The sequence below is a fragment of the Rhineura floridana genome, chromosome 9, assembly GCF_030035675.1.
Source record: "Rhineura floridana isolate rRhiFlo1 chromosome 9, rRhiFlo1.hap2, whole genome shotgun sequence".
NCBI lineage: Eukaryota > Metazoa > Chordata > Lepidosauria > Squamata > Rhineuridae > Rhineura > Rhineura floridana.
In genome coordinates, this window is record NC_084488.1 from 97,990,494 (window position 1) to 98,013,503 (window position 23,010).

Below are 23,010 nucleotides of genomic sequence, written 5' to 3' on the forward strand. Positions count from 1 at the left end.
CTGGAGATTAGCCAGGAAACTCATTCTATTTCTCTTGTCTTTTGGGAAGCACCAATATCCCTGGGCTAATGCCAGCATGTGCAATAATGGTAGGGTGGATGCTGAATATATAATTTCAGTAGAGTATATTCCTCCCACTCACTGAACACTTTTATACAAACATGGTAGTCTTGCATGCGGTGCAATTCAAATAACCTTTTTTTAAAAAAAGGTATTGCATTTCTTTGCTCTAAAGGAACAGTGATATTTTGATTAAACAAGATTTTGTCAAAATAGAATCACAGCGTTGGAAGGTGTGTCCTGCAGCTGAGATGGTTCAAGCCTGGAGTTCCATAAAAGCTCTTGTACTTGGCAGGCAGGCAACAACAGCAAAATAATTGTTAATAAAAGAAAATAAAAAATTTTGCTCGAACAAAAAACAAAATTGCCGTGGCAAATGGACAGCTCACCATTCCCTTTCCCCTGCTTCTCTAGCTCTTGCTCCTCAGAGTCAAAAGGCATTTCCTAGGAGTTAACCATCATCTGTGTTGAACTGGGATAACGAGCTTGTGGAGAGTGCCTTTCTTCCCTTGTAGCTTGAACCCATAAATGTAGGATTAAGTAGCTGGGCTCTAGCACTTCCCTATTCATTTTTTTTAAAAAGTTAAGCATTATGTTCTTATTTTGGCAACAAGGAGCCCTATTCAGGTGTTATGCCCTCATGAGATAACCCTTGCGTGTGTGGAGGTCAAGGATAGACCTATCAGTGGCTGCTAGTCATGATGGTTATGCGCTCCCTCCACTGCCAGAGGCAGTACATCTCTGGATACCATTTGCTGGCAATCACATGTGGAGAGAGCTCTGTTGTTTTGGGTTCTTCTTGCAGGCTTCCCATGGGCATCTGGTTGGCCACTGTGAAAACAGGATGCTGGATTGTGATGGGCCTTTGGCCTGATGCAGAGGGGCTCATTTTGTTTTTATGTTTTTTTGTGTTAGAGAAGGTCTGCAGTGAGGAGCCTGCTGTACTTATTTAGGTTGCATGTGTGATTTAGAGCCCTGCTGGATCCAAAACTCTCGCAGGGAGCTTGCATGACTACAGCAGGCTCCCCACTGCAGACCTTGGCCCTCCAAATGGTGGCCAGTGACCACATCCATTTTCTGTCCTCTTGGGAGCCTTTTAACACCTGCATATGGTGAGGCAAGCATGTACTCAGGTGCCTCCAAATTGGGTAATTGGAAACTTTTACAAATGAATGTTAAGTCACATCAAGTTGGCCCAACCTTAGCCACTGGTACAAGCCTTGTCAATTACACTCTCTCCCTGCGTGGAAGGAAAGACTGAATATAATGTGGAATGAAAGAACATTTCTTCTAACAATGGTTACATTCACATGTAATGCTAACCCATTCCTACTTTCCTCTTCCTCCTCTGTGGCTAGGAGAAGAATGTCTGTTGAGTACAATTTCACAATAAAATGTTAAAGACTAACCAGGGATTCTCCTTTAAACAATCTGGTCAGTTTCTAAACATAGATTATGAGGATGACTTGCTTAAGTAACCACTCGATTGGTTAATTATCTATTTGTTTTAAACAGGACCCATAGTCCCTACATAATGCTACATTGAGATTCTGTAAAAGTGGAAATGAACCCAGCTGTGTGGTTGGAGGAGGGGGGAGAGTGTAATCCCAACGCTTTGCTTGGGCTCGTGGAGACTCATGAAATAATCCTAAACCATGACTAAGAGCAGCCTCCCTAACCTCTAGACATTGTTGGGCAATTCCCATCAACCCCAGCCAGCATGGGCAATGGTCAGGGATGATGAGAGTTGCAGTCCAACCAATATTTGGAAGGCACCAGGTTGAGGAAGGCTGGTGTACTGCTACATATGAACTGGCTGTGTTGTAGCTTCCCCATTAAACTAGAAGCAGTTTTACACTTCAAAATGCCAGGAAAGGCAGTTTCATGAAGGTTTTGTAACACATACAAACTTATTAAAATGTAACTAGTGAATGGGCTGAAGGGCAGATGATTAATCCGCTAAGTGTCTTAATTAGCCAACAGCCCTAGTCCTGTGCACTTCAAACCTAACCAATTCCCTAGTTTCTCTCCTTCCCCATTAATGCTCCTCCAACCTCTTGACAAACCTGTGTGCTGAGTGATGTGTCCTGTGACTCCCTCACACAGGATGTGGCTGTGTGCCTGATTGCATTTGTGTGGCGGCTTTTCAGTGCAGGCAAAGAATGGACAGGAAATGCCACTTTTGCACAAAATCATATCAAATGCTTCTGGAAATAAATGCAAAATTTTAGTGTCTGTTTTTGTCTCTCTTTTTGTTAAAATGTAAAGCTATAGTGCAGACACAGTGTAAACTGGATACAACTGTCATCTTTTGGTATTGTTTATCTTCTCTCCGATCTCCTCCCCCACCCCCATCCCATTCCAGGGAGTGCTGTCCAACATCTCCTCCATCACTGACTTGGGAGGCTTTGATCCAGTTTGGCTTTTCCTTGTGGTAGGAGGAGTGATGTTCATTTTGGGGTTTGCAGGATGCATTGGAGCTCTGCGGGAGAACACCTTTCTTCTCAAGTTTGTAAGTAGCCGGCACAATCATTGTAGCCATCTCTTGCTTGAAGGAACCCTTGGCTGATTTCATTAGGTGTTGAGCTTTGACATTGATGCACTAGAACCTGCCTTTTTTTTCCTTTCAAACTTTTTCTTTAAAAAGGATAATTTTTGTACACAAATAAAGTATCCTGTAAAATTGTTTTAGTCCTTTTGAGGATTCACCTTCAAGTTTTTGTATTAATTTATTCAGTGTGTTTTGGCTACATTCACATGTCATGATAAACTAGGGATGCTGGCTTATAATGGTTTATTGGGATTGAGCAGTGTGTTGGTGCATACTGCCTGATTGTTCCTGCTTCACTCCTCGGGGAGGAGAAACAAACAAAGGAACTGTAATTAAGTTTGACTTTCCCTTACCTCCCAACGTAGAATCAGGGTTTGCTGCTCCTTAATGAGCCATGATTGCTACCAGGCTTAAACCATTGTTTATTGTTGGTTTATAGGTTGATGCTTGTAATTGATCTCAATAAACCATGATATGTCAGCACCCATGGCTTGTCATGATGTGTGAACATGGCCAGTGGGTTGTATTGAACTAAGTCCTACTCAGAATAGAGCCATTGAAATTCATGAACCTAAGTGAGTCATGTCTATTAACTTCATTGGGTCTGCTCTGAGTAGGAGTAGCATTGAATTCCACCTGTTGTCATTAATAAGGCCATACATGTAGTACCAATTATCGGCTTGTTGAAAGTGAGAATACTATAGTACCCTCTTAGGCTTGAAGGGCCAAGAAGATTAATCTTCTGCTCGAAGGCAGAATCATCTGTATTGGTAATTGGAAGTCCTCATGTAATCCACAGTTATTGAACCAAACCTATGAAGACATTTAGCCTTCTTTCTTCTTCCTCTATCTCCAGCCTGATTTTGTGAATGCACATGTGTTACTGTTGTCTGCCCAATTCCTATGGTCCTATTTCTGGTTATTATTTAAACTTGTTTAATACTCATTCCTTCTCCCCATGGAATCCTGAGAACTGTAACTCTGCAATGGAGCTATGGTAGTTATAAAGTTTCCAACCTCCTTGCCAGATTACAGCTCTCGCAGACAATAAATTATCCAACCATACTGTATATTTCCTTTGCAGTGTGATGGGATTTACACCCTAGTTTACTGTAGCCTTGGGAAGACTTGTTGGAAAGGTTGGTCTTTCGATTAAGAATGTAATAGCCCTGCTGGATCAGACTAAAGGCCCTGTTCTCACAGTGGCCAAGCAGAAGCCCATGGGAAGCCCTCAAGGAGGGCCTGAGTGCAACGGCTTGCTCCCTAGTTGCGATTCCCAGCAACTGTAATTCAGAGACATACTACCTATGGCAGTGGAGGGAAAACACAGCCATTGTGGCTAATAAACATTGATAGCCTTATCCAACATGAATTTGTGTAGTCCTCTTTTATTGAGTCTGAGTGTGAAAGGTGAACACTTGGTGCCTTTGCTTGAGTCATCTAAAAATACCTGCTTTCTAGGTATTTTTTAATTTAAGTTAACTCAGATCCGCACTCTGTAGGTTGATCCATGTATGTGGCTGCTTGTGTCTCTGGAAAGGCAGGCCCAGTGGTCTTTTGGTCCACTTCAGCTCTAGTATTCAAACAGTTTACTAATAGTAAATAATTATCCAAGTTTTATTAAGGCACAAAGCAAAAGTCTTAGCATCCTAGGAAAAAAATTAATAACAAAGGCAGCTTCACAATTTACTGCCATCGGAGCATATATTTGTGTTGACTTGGTTGGCTCTGTAGTGAGAGCCTTTAGAAGAGGGAATGGAAACATCTGGTTCTCCAGGTGTTGCTAGACTCCAGCTCCCATCATTCTTGACCATTGTCCATGCTGGCTAGGGCTGATGAGAGTTGGAGTCCAAAAAGATCTGAAAGGCCAGATGTTCTGCACCCCTGCTTTAGAATGCTTTCTGGGCCAGACCTCAACTTCATGATTATCTGGGCATCAGCTGGCTGAGGATCTTAGGTGCACGTTTGCACACATATGGAACTCTCCCCTTCATATGTTACAGAAAACATGTGGCTGATGTTCTGTGGAAATATATTTTCCTGTTCTATGAAACAATCCTGTGATTTTTCTGTTATGGCCTCATATGCTCCCACCCCCCAAAATCCTACTATATTAGGACCTGAATTCTACCCCCTGAATCAATTGTGCAGATTAACATGGTTTTCCCTTACTTTGCAGAATTTTGGTTTGCAGTTTTCTTTCCCATTGCATTACATCAAAAGCTCTAAGGCCTTTCTTTTGATCATTTGAAAACTTACTGAGCCATCCCCTTCTGGCTTTGGAGATACTAGCAGACAGTGGCTGCACACTTTTAAGCACATCTTTGCAGCCATAAGGGCTTGGAAGCTGCAAATTTCTGCAAAAAGAAAACTGAGGGTGATAGCCAACTAAGCATCCTTGGGGTAGACCCTTTGAAATCAGTGGACTTAAGCTACTTGAGTCCATGGATTTCAGTGGGCCTACTTAGAGTATGACTAATATTGGATATCACCGTAAGGTTCTTGGGAAGCTGAATTGCACAGCCAGTGCCACATTCTGTGAGGTTTCTGTGGAATCATAGCATACACACAGCTCTCCTACTACCTAGGGGTAAAGTCTGATCCCAGAATAGTGTTCCCAACCATCCCAGTTGTGATACCTTGTGTAAATGATCAGCACACATGGCATTGTATAGCAGCAGAGCAGCCATGGTGCTCTGTCCTTGGGTGCTCACTTGGCAGTGTGTTGGCTTCCATGTCAGATCTAAAACCCAAATAACCAAAGACCTAAAAAAAATGGCTTCACTAAAATGCTCCTTTTCTTCTTTGCAGTTCTCAGTATTTCTAGGAATCATCTTCTTCCTGGAACTTACGGCTGGTGTTCTGGCATTTGTTTTCAAAGACTGGATCAAAGACCAGCTGTATTTCTTTATCAACAACAACATCCGAGCATACAGAGATGACATTGATTTGCAGAACCTCATAGACTTTACACAAGAATATGTAAGTGCTTTCTTGCTTGCTTTAAGGCAGATGCGTGGAACTCTTTGCCCTCCAGATGTTGCTGGACTACAACTCCCATCATCCTCAACCATTGGCCATGTTGGCTGGGGCTGATGGGAGTTGGAGGACCACAGGTTCCCTGCCCCTTTTCAAAAGGCTCCTTCCCCCATCCACTCTTTGCTTTTCAGTCCTCTCTTCTTTATTTCTTAAAGGATCAGACAAACAGAAAGATGTTTTACAGAATGGTTCTAAGTATGTTCCCTATTGAGTTTATTATTGCAACTTTAGCAGTAGAGTAATTAGCTATATTTATCAGAGCTTGGAAAAGTTACTTTTTTGAACTACAACTCCCATCAGACCAATCCAGTGGCCATGCTGGCTGGGGCTGATGGGAGTTGTAGTTCAAAAAAGTAACTTTTCCAAGCTCTGATATTTATTAGAAAATATTTTGAGATGTATTCAACAAAGTTGGCCTATTGGTGCAAGGGGTTTTTCTTGAGCAATGGAACTTCCTCTCCCCATCCTCCCGTCGTGCGCCCACCCAAATCTGCTTGGCAGGGTTGGGGAAACCCTAGAATAGAGGGGTGCAGAGAGAGGAAAGGGAGGGGAAGTTCCACTGTGCAAGCGAAAGTTCTTGACAAATGGAATGACTTTGTTGGATACAGCCGTTATTTCTAGTCTTTATGGCAATTTCTTGTTCTTGGTTATAATTGAATTAAGTGAATTAATGCTGTCACTTGGCTTCAGGTGAATTCATGTTGTCCCTGTTTTCATGACTGGATGAAAAGGGCAAAGCTTTGATATGTTTGCAGACACAGAAGGTGATTTTGTCCATGGACAGGGTTAGAATAAGCTAGTCTGTTGCTGAACTTGTTAGGAAGGAAAGGCAAAATGAAACTCTGTTAACATGTAGTTGAAAACATCCTGTTTAAGATGGGTAAACTGAAATACCTTTGCACCTGGAGGCCTTATAGAGTCTAGCTTTTTATTTATATATCATAAACATCAGAAGTGTATATTATTTTGGCTCGCTTTTTACAGTAAAGGTGATGGAGGAGGTAGTACATAGACTTGGTTTTCAGCCTGGTGCACATGAAATCACCATGGCGGGTTGCATTAAATACCTTGCTTCTCTATGTGGCTACTTGGTTGTGTGTGGCAGCTTGTCACATGGATTGGTATATTTCCTCTGTGTTGTCATGAACATCCAAAAAGTGTGTTTGCCCAATCCATCCGGTCTATTTCTGCACATACAATTTCTTCAAGGAGTTTTGTGCTTGTTTAGTTTTTTGGGATTGTTGAGGATGAAAGGACACGTATGATAACAAACACCCAATGCTTCTGCATGTTTTTCCAACACAGAAAAAACTTGAAGTAATGTTGCCTGGAGTGGTAGCATGCAAATCCACTGGCCGTTTTTGGCTGGTGTCTTAACAGCTGTAATAATATATTTTTCTTTCTCCAGTAGAACAGCAGAGAGATCTGGTAATAGTGCTAATTCTGCCTGTAATAATGGTTGGCTCTCCCCCCTCTGTCCCCTTTTTGCTCTAGTGGCAATGCTGTGGGGCCTTTGGAGCAGATGACTGGAACCTCAACATTTATTTCAACTGCACAGACTCCAATGCTAGCCGTGAGCGCTGCGGGGTGCCCTTTTCCTGCTGCACTAAAGATCCTGCTGTAAGTTGGACCTGGCAGGGCTGCTGTTCCTCAGAAAAGGCTGCTGCATGCAACAGGAGGTTGCCTCTTATGCTAACGGAGCTTTGTGTGAATGTGTGTTATTCTTCTTTAATTGACCCCTTTCTTGCTGCTTGCTCAAAACATGCGCAAAAGCTTTACATAGGATATTCCATGCCTGTCAATGCACCTTTCATCTTCCTGAGGTATCTCCTGTGTGACTTATGTTTTTCCTTGCCATGCTACTTGCATCTATAATAGATTGCATTTGCCAATCTGGTTGTCTAATTGTACTAGATGAGTAACACACACAGTGGGGAAAAGAGGTGATGCAGATGCTAATTATAGAGAGACTGTTCTATAAACTAGTTAACTTGGTATGCTTGGATGTCCATCATTAAGCCCTGGTAAAATGCAGCTACTGAACTGGACACATTTTTGTATTAAGATTAAGATTAGGGCTCTAATTTACAAATCAGAGAGATGAGATGTACCTTTAAAAATACATCAGCTGCAGTAGGTTGAAAGGTGAACTCTTAGGCCTGTTGGAAATACAATAGTAGGGATCATTCAGTTAGTAATCTAAGGGTTAATTCCATTGACAGCCAATTAATCAAGAGGGAGGTGGTGGTGGAGGAGGTGTTGCCTAGCTACAAGTGAAGAGTGGTATGATCCCTTCTGAGTAACTTGTACTCTGATTGTCTGTATAGTTCTGGGGGAGTTTTCCTCGTATGAAAAAAGCTACTGGCTTCAGAAAGACAACTTTTCTTATTATTTCTTCTCAATTTATACCCTCTTCTTCTTCAGTTTCCCTCAGTAAAATATTATCAGTTTCTTTTCTCTGTAGACTCTGTCTGCTTTATTCAAGTCAAATCTGCTAACAAGGCCTAATTCTCATTTAGATGGTCAACCTGTGTTTGGGCTTCAGAATCCCATGACTGAATGCTTCGGCCTTCTAACACATCTGGACTGTGTGCATGGAATTTGGTATGGAGAGGCAGTGAGTCATGTGAGGCCCCATCTGCTGTTTGAAGTGGTGCAGCACAGCCACTGGTTGACCACCTCAGTGAGAACTAAGAGCCAAATGCTTAATACGTAGCATGCAGCTATGTACCTTGTTTTTTTTTCTTAATTACAGGCAGAGAAGGAGGATGACCTTTATCAGGAAGGCAGCAGCAGGGAGGGGAGGCTTATCTCCTCTTTCCCAAGTGCATTCAACAGGAAACGTCAGTGCTCATCTATCCCCACCTCTCACAAGGGTAGGAGCCTTAGGGGGAAAAGTTCCCATTGGTGCCAATGCTGACTTTTTTTCTAAGGCTCCTAGCTGTGTGATGATAATGGTACCTCTCCATTCCAACCATGGGGGTGGGTGGGATTTATGAGATAAGCCTCCTGCTTCACATGTTGCCTTTACAGTAAGAATTGGGCTCCCCTAGGCCAGTAATTAGTTAAGGCAAAACAAGATGCATAGCTGCCTGCTGTGTATTAAGCACACAATATAGTTTGGCCATAACCCTTTGTTGTTTATCAAAAGGGTGGGGTGAAAGAGGAGCATTTTGAGTGGAAAACATTTAGGTAGGAAAAAGTGAAAAGAGCAATTTTGTAGCTCGGGATAGTGACCTGGACTGCAATTCCCATCATCCCTGAGCACAGGCCATGCTAGCTGGAGGCTGATGGGAGATGAGAGTCTTAACAACATCCAGAGGGCCATAGGTTTCCCGCGCCTGCTTTTAGCCCATGGACATTTGGCAAGATGAAGAGAGAAATTTACTGAAGCATTTTTCTATTTTCATTTTTAGGAAGATGTCATTAATACACAGTGTGGCTACGACGCCAGGCAAAAACCAGTAAGTGTCCCGGTGTGAGAGAGGATGGAAAAGAAGGTGAAAGCCAAAGGGACATGTTGCAAGCTTTTATTTTTTGTGGTTCCTTCCAGGAAGTTGACCAACAGGTTGTTATCTACACGAAAGGCTGCGTCCCCCAGTTTGAGAAATGGCTGCAGGACAACCTCACTATAGTGGCTGGCATATTCATTGGGATTGCATTACTGCAGGTAGGCCAGCTTGTCATTTTAAGAGGCAGAATAGAATGAGAAGAACCCGGGAAAGAACATAGAACAGGCATAGGGACCTTTGTCAGTCCAAGGGCTGCATTATCTCCTGGGCAGCTTTCTGGGGGCCGCTTGCCAGGGTTGAGAGGGTCCACAGGCAAAAATGGGAGGAGCAACACATGTATTAATTACACTTCTACCCCACCTTTCCACCAAGGAGCTCAAGGTGGCATACGTAGCTCTCCCTCTCCCCATTTTATTCTCACAACAAGGTAGGTTAGGCTGAGAGACACCTCTATCTGGACAAGCAAGAGACATTATTAAAGTCAAGGACTCATTCCAGTCAGGTAGAAACACTTGAGGAGCGAGCGGAGCAGCAAAGCAGGGCCAGTGAGGAGTGTGGCCCAGGAAAAGTTCCGAGGGCCATATAGAGAGGCCTGGAGGGCCACATCTGGCCCCTGGTCAGAGGTTCCCCACCCTGGCCTCAAAGCAAAAATGGGTGTTGAATCTGTGTGTGTAAGCACTTAAGTAATACGGTGTCCCTCTTAAAATACCAACAAGGTGTCCTGTATTTCATTGCCTTCAATCCCACATGGTTCATCTAGGCTGAGTTTTTGACACAAAATATGAGGGTTCCCACTTGCTGCTTGTAACTCTCCAAGGATAGCAGGGCTATCTTTCTGGAGTAACCTGAACAAGACTGACATCTCTGAGGAATGTCAACTTGCATCCCTATTCTGGGTCTTCTGGCTTCCATAGCTGTTAGAAAACCTCTCCATGCTGGGTATTTGGAATGTTCTGGAAAGGCCTATAAAATTCTGCCATAATATCCTTTCCTGGATACTGGACAAATGATTGAAAAGGCCATCTGCATCTGCATCCCAAAGCCCCTCTTCCCCTACAGCTCATTGTGCCCCCCACTGAACCCCCTCCCAAGACTGTCTTGTATATTGTTTCTGTGTCACAATATCTGACAATAATCCATATTCTACAGTGTTTGGGAATTTTCAATTGAGAGAATAAGGTGAGGAAGAGAGTACATGATATAGGTCTATAAAATGATGCTTGGTGTCTAGAAAGTGGATAGGGAAAGTTTTTTCTTCCTGTGTTATAACACTAGAACTCAGGGACATCCACTCAAGTGGAAAGGTGGGAGATTCAGGACAGAGGAAAGGAAGTGCTTCTTCACACAGCACATAATTAAACTCTGGAATTGGCTTCCACAAGAAGTAGTGATGTAAAAGGGGATTAGCAAAATTCATGGAGAGTAAAGCTATCATTGGTTACTAGTCACGAGGGCTATATTTACCTCCAGTGGAATGGCTATATTACCTCACAGGTAGTATGCCTTTGAATACCAGTTGCTAGGGATCCTGATTAGGAGTGTGCTGCTGCACTCATGTCCTGCTTGTGGGCTTCTCAAAGGCTTTTGGTTGGCCATGGTAAGAACAGCATGCTGGGCTAGATGGGCCACTGGCCTGGTCCAGCAGGGCATGTTTATGTTCTTACTCCAGGACAGTTCTGCTCCAGATTAAAAATGGGCCACCATTTTGCCTAAACAAGGTTACATTTCTTGTGTGCATACATTGGCCCAAGCAAGTGTCTGCCATTGAAGCCTAGTTCTAGCTAACCCTTGCATCTCATGTCTTCCAGATATTTGGAATCTGCTTGGCTCAGAACCTGGTTAGTGATATCGAAGCCGTCAGAGCCAGCTGGTAAACTTGCTGACACAAGTGGCACAAGGCACTGGCCAACCTCCACTCTTGGGAAAGCTCTAGTGTGTCACGTGGCCACCAGGCTAGATGGGAATGAGTGACAGGGAAGTCTTGAGTACCCACATGGTTGGAACTGCCTTAGACTTTTGTTTATTCTAGAGGGAACAGCTCCAGCCACCTGTTGGCCGACGAAAGCTTTTGAAAGCTCCAGTTTGAACTGTGTTGAGACATGACTCCCCACTGTACCCTTGACTAACTGGTGGGTGCTCTTTTTTGTGGTAAATGGTCTGTGTCAGTGAGACCTCAATTGATGCATACTTTACTGGGTGCGCTCTTCATTCTCCATGTCACAAACCTGTCTGTAGCTGCCAAACATGAGGTAATTTCTCTCATCAGTGCACAGTAAAAAGAGTGAGGTGCCATTTCATCAGACAGAGACCTGGCACTCCTCCAGGAAGAGAACCCATTAAACAGAAAACCACTTCTTGGCTCTTTTGCTTACTGGCAGAAAATGATCCCAGCTTCCACAGGGAGCTTCAAGATCTGTTCTGTAGCGCCCTCTCTTTGGGACCAACTGTTTTTAATTGTCTCTCAGCTTCTTTCAACTTTATTTCACGTGGGAGGACCAGGGAACACGGGGGTGGGGGAGAGAGAAGGGAATTAAATTTGACATCTTTATAAATTTAAGGGGGAATGTGTAGTTACGGTCCTTCTTCACCATTTAGTTGGCAACCTGTAATGTAAGATGGCTGTATGACCAAGTTTCAGGGGAACTTTTTCATGAAGAGAATGAGAAGTGTGGTGAACTTAGAAGAAAAAAGGCCCCACAGTGTACCAAATTTCATGAGTAAAATGATGAAATCTGTGGAATAAGTTTTGGTATCCTTGTTCCAGCGTTTGACACGGCTGGACAGATGTACAAGATGGCCCCTTGAACCCCTCTGCAGGTGGCTTGTTCGCTACTCTCCATTTTTATTTTTATTTTGCATGTGGTTGCTATAATAATCCTTAGGAATCTATTCAGTGTGACTTGTTTGGGCATCTGTGTTTTTGAGCAGGCTTCCGATTTCAACTTGCTTATTTATTAGTGTAAAGTAGATTAAATGATAGGACAATTCATAGGTTTCATTTTGCAGTGAGAGACATGGCTTCACTTCTGTTCAGCTGCTCCTGTAGACCACTTGCACAATCTTATTTAAAATCTCTCTCTCTCTCTGTGAGTGAAATAGAAATGCTTTATTTAACAGAATTCAAAAGGCTATAAAGAAGTGTAAAGTAATCATTAAATTCACGGGTCACATTTTTGAAGCAAGTGAAAACAGTAGGACTTTGGAAAAAGCACAACACAAAAACTCCCTCTAGAATTGTGATCCTAAATATGTTGATTTTTTTTTTTGCATGTAAGAGACCATTGAGACTGGCTTAAAGACTGGCTTCTTGATTAACGTGATTTAGATTTAAATAGCAATGAAGAGTACAAAAAGTTCATGGTGCCTTCTATGAAATAATTAGATTTAGCATTTCTTATTAAGGAGATGGTATTTGGTTTAACCCTGTTTCATTTAGGGGAGAACAACTGAGGTCTCTTCAGTGTGTGACGTGTTTTAAGATGGAGTGAAGCAAGGGGAAAAAATCCAGATAACTATGGTAATTGTTGTTTAGACGCCCTAATTTGAGAAGGAAAACTGAAGTATATTCAAAATAAACTGTGTCTTTATACAAACCACCTCTTTATTTTAGTGGGTGGTTGATAGCCTAATCTTATGACTTCCAGAAAAGCAGCCATTTTGTACCACTGTTTAAAGCACAGATTAAGGAACTTATGACCTACAACTCCCTGACCATTGGCCATGCTGACTGGGGCTGAAGGGACTCTGGCAAACACAGGTTCTCTGTCCCTTTTAAAGAGTTAAGCATTCCAAATACTCTTGGTATACCTCATTCTTAAGAGACCCAATGTGACCTGATTGCCTGAATATTGGGCACTGATGGGCTCCTGAGGTCATCTGCAACTGCAGCACCCCTGCAAGTAGTATATATTCAGTCTGTTCTCATGGACTGCATAGTTCAGTGAACCTTTGTTATATCTTTATCATTGTGGAAGGGAGTTGCTGAAGGGAAGGGAACATAACCTTTCGTCCTGGAGAAGCAGAAGAACAATATAGCATGAGCAAAAATGGCAAAATTCTGACTTCGCTTCAGGGTTTGAAGAGCTCAGGAGCCCATGTGTTTCAGAAATAAGGCCAGGCATCCAAGAAAGACATTGACACATTGTGTGTAACAATGAGTATGTTGAAGAAACATTCCTTATTGCTTCTGCTGCGATTTTAAGTTTCTGAGGAAGATTTTTCTGCTTTAACATCTGTAGCCTTTGCGAACCTGGTGCCCTCCAGATATTTTGGACTACAACTCCCTTCAGCCCCAGCCAGCACAGCTGGTGAAGGCTGATCTACGGCTTTGTCATGACTGACTCCTGCCTTGTTTTGCTCCTTACCTTCACTCTTCCCCACCCCAACCCCCTTGCTGAGAGTGGACTTGTGCAATCATTTGTAACTGGTGGAGGGGTGTGTTTGGGTGACTCTTCCGTGTCACAGTGGTAAAGCTTTCTTGTTAATGTGCTGTCACCATGTGGTGAAGCTTATAATATCAGACTTTTGGTAAATGCCAAGGCTTGGAATATCTGACTGGTTGTTTGGCATAAAGAGGAGTTGTCTTGTTGGTCCCAGAGGAGAATAGACCTAGATAATGTTGTGTGCATGCAGTGTGTGCATCTCTAGCTCCTGGAGGAAACTTGAGAAATTTTAATAACCCCCCTTTTTAATTTCCAGTGCACTGTAACCCTGTTGGAAATAGCTAAATGGTTTAGATTCCTTTTGCTGTTTGGTGTGTGTTGCTCCAGCTTTTACAACCCTGGTGAATAGCTCATTAAGATTTTATAGGTTTTAAGGATCATGCATTTGCTTCTAAATTAAGGGAGCTGTTCGGAAGAACTTTCCAACTCATTCTCTTATGCTCATTCAAGCATGCATTCCATACAGTATCAAATGTAGACCTATTGCCCCCCCCCGCCAAGAGTCCATGAATGCAATTGCAATTGAATTACCACCAGGCCTCGGCTGAAACAATAGGATGCTATAAAATGTGCATAGAGGGAATTTCACAGCTCACTTATTAGGCTGAAAAACAAGCGCCTGCCAGCTGCTAACAAATTGTCTTTGGCAATTTCTGAATGTTGTGATCTGTTTGTAAGGTGTGTTTTAAACTGTCAGTGTGGACTCATTCCTGGACCTTTTTTCCATTTCTGCATGAGTTTTAGAAGGCTCAGGAGGAGTGGTATAGCAATAAATGTTGAAGTGTAGGAGCTCATTGTGACAGCCTTCTTAGCCATGCTCACAAGAGGAGCCTCATTGCAGGTACCTGTATTCTGGTATACACCCACACCAAAGAGCAGCATTACATAGCATAGTACCCAATTCAGGATCAGCATGACTGCAATCCTATGCTTACTATGAAGGTAAGAACTTCCCAGCTTGGTGGTGCTTACTTTTGACTGCATGGTCTCCACTTGTGAAACACACAGAGCTTTAACAAAAGATATTCCTTTAGCTTTAAAAAACTGGTGTAGGGAGCCTTTGGTCCTCCAGATGTTGTTGAGCTACAACTCCTATCAGCCCCAGCAAGCATGGCCAAAGGCCAGGGATGATGGGAGTTCAGCAGCATCTGGGGGGTCAAAGGTCTCCCACAACTGTTTCACTTAGAGGAGCAAACAATCTTGCAAAGGAGTCACATTGATTTAGATGCCTAGCGAACGAGGAACCACACATACACACACACACACACACACACACAGAGAGAGAGAGAGAGAGAGAGAGAGAGAGAGAGAAGTATCCAGCCTCTGCTTCATTGCTTTCCTCATTATCTGCCCTCTATGCTAATCTGACAATGAGTTTGAAGTCTCATTTAGCACCTGACTCATTAGCCAGAACAATGCGGGTTTGTCAATTACCTTGGCGCTTAGGCAGATGTCATTGCTCTGAAAAAGGCTCTAGAGCTGCCTTCCTCCTCTGCACCATTGCTCAGGAGCATATATTCTTACCTTAAACAGTGTGTGCAAACTTGTCTGCAAGAAGAAACTAATCTCGTGCAAAAATCTTACGTATCAGTAAATATCTGTATCATATCACTTGATGTTTTCAAAGTAGAAGTATGCATATCAGGAAGGAAAGGAAGACAGGTTAACTAGGACCAAAAGCAGAATGGCAAGTGGAATAGGGAAAGCATGGGCAGTTATGCCTTCCGCTGTAGCATGCTCGGCAGATTTATTTTCTCCCTTTATGATTGTTGCAGCCTTGCCTCTTTTTTTTATCATCCTGTTCTCTTGGGAAAGGGTGGAGGAGGCGGGTGAAGGAGGGTGAAGGAGATTTGGATCTGTTGAGGGCAGGGTTTTAAAAGTATCTGTGAAAGAAGGGAGAACGAATTTGGGGGCCTAAAATAGCCCAAACCATGTGTCTGTTGTCCAAATGCTCAGCTACAAATGTTGCACATGGAGTGTCTGAACCTCCCAAATCAGTTCTGAAAGTTCTGTGTGTCACATTTGGGGCTGAATGTTTGGATGTTAGAGGCAAATGTCCAAGCTGCTTTTCACTACTCATCTCTTCTTACTTTCCCCCCTCTGTTTGCTCACACAAAAAAGCAAAATAGTCCTGCTATAGAAATGCAAGCATGAATCTCGTCTTCTAAACACTGAAAATCTGGGAAGTTTGTTGTGTGATGTCCAGATCAAACAGACCTGATTAACAAACCACATGTTAATGTGTTGTCTGCTAGCTAAGTTAGCTCTTACAAACATACACATCAACATTTCCTGGACAATGTTGTGATCACAGTTATGGAGTGACAGTGGCTCATTCTCTTGTATGAAGTCAAAAGCTACCTTTAGAGCCCTCCCACATTGTAGATCAGCATTCATATTGTGTTCTCTGCACTGTACAACCTCCTGCCTTGGAATTTCTTTATTGCTATAGTCTAAACCTTTTCTTAAATAACTTTAGAAATACTGAATTCTGAGTGATTCAACTTGATATGAGGTTCCTGTGCCAGTTCTAATGTTTCCAGTGGGAAGCGGTGGAAACCTTGCTTTGATTCTCCTCCTGTTTTCTGAGCAGAGTCTTACTTTCTTTCAGCAAGATGCTTAAGTTGTTACGAAATTAAGACTTGGAACCTGGCCTTTGTAGGTTCTATCTGACATGTAAATAATTTTTGCAATGTAAATAGTAGCATGCAGATGATCTGATCCACAATGAGGATTGCAATTCATCATTAATGTGTATTTATACTGAGGATGTATGAGATGAGTTTGCCTGTGTATTTGAAATTTAAAAGCTTTACATATCTGATCATGCCTGGAATGCTTTAATATGTTGCCATCTAGTGTCTGTCTGGTAAAACTGCAGCTTCGCAAAATTAGTGAGAACAGCCACGTTTTTTGTTAGTTCAAGAACTGCTTTGAATCTCTTTTTACTACCCACTTTCTGTTGTGATTATATAGTCAGTTGCAACTACAGGAGCTTCATGTACTAATGTACTGTCCTGAAAATGAATATTTTTGCTTGTCACGCTTACCAAAGACAGCTGAAGAGAGAGAACATTTGAATGGGAATATTGAGGTCCCTCCTGAAATGCTTGCTCACTAATGGCTACAGTGCAAAGCACCAGTGGTGGCTGGTGGCTTCGATGTCAATGGGGCAATGGAATCTGCTCTGGGTTTTAGTCCAAGCTTTCAAGGAACTGTCCAAGGTGCTTCAGCAACTTGAAAGTTTGGCCTGAAAGCTGGAGTGGATTCCTCTGCCTAACTAATATGGAGCCATCAGCTTGCCCACTGCAAAGCACAATTGAGGAAATATGTGGGTGGACCTGAATAGGGCCACAGACACCGTGCTCTCTCCATTCTTCCCAGTATCATCTGAGTATACATGGCACAGTACTAGGAGTGCTCTCCTGGAAAACAGGTGGGGATATATACCTTTGTGGTTGCCACTGTTTCTTAATGCCTTTGCACCTTTTAATGCTCCTGTCCAACATGCTGAAATAGCTGCCAATGGTGGTTTTTTGTTTTGGTAGAAGCAGAGGAAGCCCCTGTACCTTGCATTGGCCCAACTATGGGGCCCCAAAGGGCAGAAGACCCTGCAGGCATGTTTGTTTTTGAGGATAGGTTGTGCTGACTGAAGAAAAACCCCATTGTTGTAAGAGAGACTCTTGAGTCTCACACACTGAAATAATGAAGTTTGCCTTGAGAGGGCACATGCCGTTAGGTGTCTCCAGGAGTTCAATGCCAACTGCCCTTACAGTGCTCAGTCTTCATTGTATGCAGTATAATTAAAGCATATATGTGCATCAGAATTTTTACCTCTGCCAGCGGGAGGTATGTCTACATGCAACTCTTGAATGTTCCTTTTTGTGGTCTGAACGCAACCACTTCCATGGAGGTCAACATGTTTTATTTGCGTGGGGGGAGACAGGTGGAAAAGGTTACACTGGATTTTTCTAAATCCAGTGCAACGTGTTTCAGGGCTGACCTGTGAGCAGGATACACTTCTTCTACCTCCTGCTTGTATCTTTCCCATACAATCTGGTCTGATTTTCAATTTTGGTGTCACTTCATATGTATGTTGCTCCACAGGAATTCTTCCCACAACATTCCCATGGAGGGAAAACTCAGCACTGGAAGATAGTGCTTCCTTGTCTCATGTCGCTCCTCATTGCTTGCCGATACCTTGGAAGAGAAGCAGTGTGCTTTGGGTTCCCATGTGGGTGCTCACAGATTGCCTTACCTTTGTGAGAACATCAGGTTTGGCTTTCAATCAGTGCAATGTACTTTAAGCAAAATTGGTAGGGAATGGCAGAGATGCAAGTGTGTGTATGACCCATACATCCATGATAAAGTTAACTGCCCACAGCTACAATCCTATACAATTAAGCACCATTGAATTTGGTGGGGCTTGCTTCTGAATAGGTATACGTAGGATTGCACTGTTGTAAAGCTAAGTATCCAAACCACTGTACAGTCTTACAGAGTATGAATGATGATAAAAGTAAATTGCATCTGTAAGTGTCTCACTGCATAGTATGTGCCTAGGGAAGATGAACTTGAACCAAAGGTGTTATCTTCGTACTTAAAACTTTGAAGATTTGGCATGGGGATCTATGACTTTGCTTCATTTTCAAACATTAAAAATCTGACTTCACTTCCAAGTGACTCTCCCTAAACCACTGCACGTTGCAATGAGGGGCACTCACTGTAATTACTGTTGTGTTGTGGGGTTTTTTATTTGAATGTATTTTCCTTATTGAACGTTTTGTAAGTTGCTAAATTGATTGTAAAAAGCCAATTACATTTACTGATGATGGAAAGTATTGTTATAACAGAACTGCATGCCAGTACAGTTTGACTGAGATTGTGCCGCCTCATTCCCACTTGGTCATGCTTGGTGTAGAAATGGATATATTTTGTCATTTTCCCTTCACAACAGAATATATGGTGTAGCGTAGCCCATGCGGATTCCAGTGGATGTAATTGGACTTCTACATGAAGTTAACACAACCTCATCGTGTTAGTTTTTGAGGTATTGAAAGTGGTCTTCATCATGCTCTTTGTACCTTTTTTTTAAATAGATGCAATTTTTAGGAATGTTTTAATACATGTATGATGGACAACATAGTTTTACTAGTTGTGCAGTATTCTGTATTTTACTTGAAGTAAATCATTTTATATGCAATTTGTTAGTATAATTACAGTTTTATAAATAAAATTGAATGACATTTTGGGTCTACTTTTCACTCTCGGATGTACCAAAATGTTCTGCTCAAAGCTAAACCAGTTATGTAAAAAGGCTCAGAAAATGTTACTGGGAAAATAAACATCTGTTACAATTAAGCGTTGTAGAATCTTGTGCACTTTGATGAATTTGACTATGGTCAGGGTGCTTGTCTATATACTCTGAGAATCTAAATTTTGCTGCTCCAACTTTCAGATTCAGGTATACTTTTTTTAGCCAAAAGGTGCCTATCGGTGTTACATTTCATTTAATATCTCTTCTCTCCCCTCTGATGCCATGACATACTTTGCATGTCCTCTTTTTGCAGGGGTTGTTACAAGAACATCCTGTGGAGAATGTAGATTGCTGTTACGACACAAGGCCACCTTCTCTCAGATTAAATGAGAATTTATATAGGGAATTGGTGGTAAAACAGTGTTTATTTTGTTCATCTGTGGATGGGGAGATGACACCCTGTCTTGTGTAGAGGATAAAGATGGATAAATCATACTATTGAAGAGGTGGTAGAGAGAGTTCCAGCCTTACCTACCCAGTTCTTGGCTCCTCTGGATGAGGATTAAATACAGCAATTCTGTGAGCTGAGCTGTGACAGGGCAATGAGACAGGTGGGCTCACCTTTTGCAAAGGGGCCTTTCTGCAAGGGCTTATAATACATAGTCATCCCAGGAGACAGAACCACTTCAAAAGTGCATGGGGAGCAGGAAATCTTGTTTCAAAATGCTCCTACTAGTCTCTTTCTGTGGGCAGAGCACAGTAAATGGTTAATCTGTCTTTCCCCTGACGGTGAAAAGCAATGATGGAGAATCTGTGACTCTTGATATTGTTGGGAGTAAAAAACTCATCATTCCTGGAGTACACCCACAATGGGAGGGCCATCAGTTCCCCAGCCCTGATGTAGACTCTTATTTTTGAGGTGTGGTCCTTTTTTATTTTTAGGCAAAACAAAAAAGGTAGTGTGTAATCTGAGGCTGTGAACAGTCTCACATGAGCTGTGGGAATGGTTCCGTACATGTATCGGTTCTAGATGACAGCTGCTGAAGGTGTGCCACTCACTGCAGCTGTACCATTAATCACACCAGCACCAGGCTTAGTGAAGTAGGTAGCTTCTCAGCTATAATCATTTTAAGACAGGCTGCCCAGGGCAGCAATAAACCACTTCAGTTTTTGGCTGTTTGCTGGCTAGGCACTTTGAGGGTTTTCCCTCTTTTCGTCTGCAATAAAAAACAAACCACCACTATATCAGATAAATGAATCACTACACAAAGGAACACCATACAGGATAATGTGTGAGCGCACTGGAGTTTATTTGTTTTCCTCTAGGTACCATGAGATTGACATTAATAGGCAAGACCAGTGAATGAGCAGCAAGACTTCCTTCACTCATCTCTTTTGTTTTGTTGCTAAAAAGACACCAAAAATAGGTGCTTCCCTCCCCTTCTCTGAAACCTCTGGTAGTCCGGTCTGGTCTTGCCAACGCCTGTTTTGTTTTTTGTTCCTAAGTTAGCAGTATATTTGTTAAGGGGTTAGGGGTATGAGGCGAGGCATCATCAATGTAGTACCACTTTTTTACATTATTATAAGACTACAACATGCACATTCTACTATGTGGCTCAAGCAACAAGAATACAAGTAGAACAGTTAACAGGGCTAGGAGACACGTGTGTGTGTGTGAGAAAGAGAGAGAGAGAGAGAAATAGTATCCATGTTATGATAATTGGCTAGGGATTTTTAAGAAATCTGATTTGGAGAGGTATCTACAGCAGTTCAATCAGTGTGGGAATGTTACATGCATGCACAAGTGACACAGTGGGGTGAAAACACAGCAGGAGTAGCAGCAGGACAGGACGAAAGGTGAAATCCACGACATGATGCTATGTGGGAGTGGGGTGCCCCTTCCTCAGCTTTCTACAGCGAGTCTCTGCTCTGTGAGGGAAGCCTGCTGGGCGACCGTTTTGTTCTCATGGCTGCGGAGTTTTGATACAACATCTAGAAAGGCCAGGCTCTGCACTTCCTTGTGAAGGAGTTCTGTCAAACAGAAGGAAGACAGTTATTTTCCTGCTGTGCCTTTATATGCACAGCTGCTCTTTTGTCTGGGCTTTCTGGGGAAGCTGCAATGAACGGAGGCTCTGTTAATGCACAACATGGTCACTAGAGAAGCAAAGGTAGCAGGGGTAAGTAAACGATACTTATCAAACATCTTAAATCTAGGGAATCTTTTCACACAAGCACTGCTGTCCTTGCTCTGCTTATCATCAGGAAGCAAATAGCATCTAATTTAGTACAGCAATTTGCCGGGATAGATACTGGGGGGGGGGAGAGGTCTAGTGAATGAGTTTGTACATGCATGAAAAATAGGTAACCATATGTATGTTTCTACATTTTTACACACTTCCCCCCTTTTTTACACACACATTTCCTAACGCTTACACAAGACAAAGCAACTGCCTTGAGCTGCTATGGCCTCCTTTCCCAAGGCCTCAACTTCAGCTGGGGCCAGGCCTGGGTATGACTTTTAGCTACCAGTCACCCCTCTGTAAAGAGGAATCTTAACAGTAAATATTCCCATTAAGTTTGATGTCTAATGCTCATACGGTGCTTTGTACTTAGACCCCTGGTGTTCCAACACAGTCGCCACTCTCCACGTGTGGCAAAATGGTACTGACTTGTAGCGTATTGGCACTTCTACCACCTTTTAAAATAATAATAATAAATTAATTTGTACATGCACCAGTTCAAAAAAGTGTTCACCCATAACAATCACAGATTCACAGCAAAACTCAAGATTCATTTCACTTTCACATCTACAATTCTCAACTATCTCAAGAGCATGTGAGGCTTCTTTCTTTGGAGAGACACCTTTTTCAAGACAAATGTAATTTTACTTCAAAGCACTCAGCATTTGAAAGACATATGATGTGAACTCATATTTTAAATTGAAATGAGTTTGCAATTCTAAATACAGTTACTCCAAAACTGTTCTCAATTTTTCGTTCAACATGGCTCTACAAACCAACTTTTTATGCGGTAAAAATGGTGAAATCAAAATATAGGTTGGAGATACTGGAAGATTGGAGATGAAGATATAGTCTGTGATTTTATGCCTGATTTCCCTAAACTACTTCATGAAGAGATTGCGCATGTTTCTGCCTCCAAAAACACCATTAGCATTTTTGCCACATGACAAATGCATCCGCCACGATTTTGGCAAGTATGAAGCGTTGGACCCCTCTGATTTAGACCAACGGTCTCGCTAGTCCAATATTGGCATGGTGGACTGGCAGCAGCTCTCTAGCATTTCCTATCATCAGTTTACCCAACCCTGTAACTACAGCTGCCAGGAACTGAATCTGGGACCTGCTGTCCAAGCCTGTGCGTTCAGAACATAAGAGCCTGCTGGATTGGGCCACTGGCTCTTATGTGTTGGCAAATAGCAGCAGTTAGTTTTTAGGGCTAAGCGAAAGGTTCTCAATGGAAACTGTATGCTGTGAAATGTGGGGCCTCAAGAAACAGAACAACTGCAGAGAGGCAACCACTTCGAAAATAACCACTAGCAGCAGGAATGCAACGAAGAAAAATTATTTTGCCGCTGCTCCTCCCTTGCCCACCAACGTCCCCACAATGCTGCTTCAGCTAGGTCACTCTTCCCTAACCTGACTGACCTTCATCTGTTTTGGTTGGACTCCCATCAGCCCAAGCCAGTACAAGCACTGGACAGAGATAATGGAAACTGCAGTCCAGCAGCAGCTGGAGGATGTTAGGCTGAGGAAGGTTAATTTAGGGCATGCTAGAATAATTTAGAGGGGGAAAGCCACCGCGACCAATTGTAAGCCCCCAAACCTTTTGAAAATTCACACACACCACTTCTCTGTTCCCTTCCTCAATTCACCACTTGCAAATGGGTGGGTGGGGGAACAAATAAGGAAGGCTATTTTTTTGGCAGCCCTAGATCATGAATTTGATGGCTTGGAGTGTAGCATTTTTCCATCATACAATTCCCGCCACCTACTTCCGTCACTTTTGTTCTGACAGACTGCCTCAACACCCTTTAAGCCAATATCTGAAAAACGGCTTAAGGTGTACGGCTTTGTATTCTACCCATAGTCGCTGCTATCATCAGGAGACTCTATGCAACAAAGCAGGCTT

The 23,010-nt window shown here is 42.6% G+C and overlaps 2 protein-coding genes across 6 annotated transcripts in view; one reads left to right on the forward strand and one right to left on the reverse strand.

Annotated features, from left to right (window-relative positions):
- TSPAN5 (tetraspanin 5) overlaps positions 1-18,953 on the forward strand; it is a 118,019-nt gene extending 99,066 nt beyond the window's left edge. The window contains exons 3-8 of the mRNA XM_061582901.1: positions 2,426-2,572; positions 5,423-5,593; positions 7,145-7,270; positions 9,067-9,114; positions 9,204-9,320; positions 10,971-18,953. Coding sequence (XP_061438885.1) covers positions 2,426-2,572; positions 5,423-5,593; positions 7,145-7,270; positions 9,067-9,114; positions 9,204-9,320; positions 10,971-11,036 — 675 coding nt within the window. The 3' untranslated portion in view covers positions 11,037-18,953. The remainder of the gene's footprint in view (positions 1-2,425; positions 2,573-5,422; positions 5,594-7,144; positions 7,271-9,066; positions 9,115-9,203; positions 9,321-10,970) is intronic.
- Positions 18,954-20,147: 1,194 nt separating this feature from the next.
- Positions 20,148-23,010, reverse strand: part of RAP1GDS1 (Rap1 GTPase-GDP dissociation stimulator 1) — a 150,801-nt gene continuing 147,938 nt past the window's right edge. For all 5 annotated transcript variants that reach the window (XM_061582903.1, XM_061582905.1, XM_061582902.1 and 2 more), the window contains one exon: positions 20,148-20,892. In XM_061582903.1, coding sequence (XP_061438887.1) covers positions 20,765-20,892 — 128 coding nt within the window. In that variant the 3' untranslated portion in view covers positions 20,148-20,764. The remainder of the gene's footprint in view (positions 20,893-23,010) is intronic.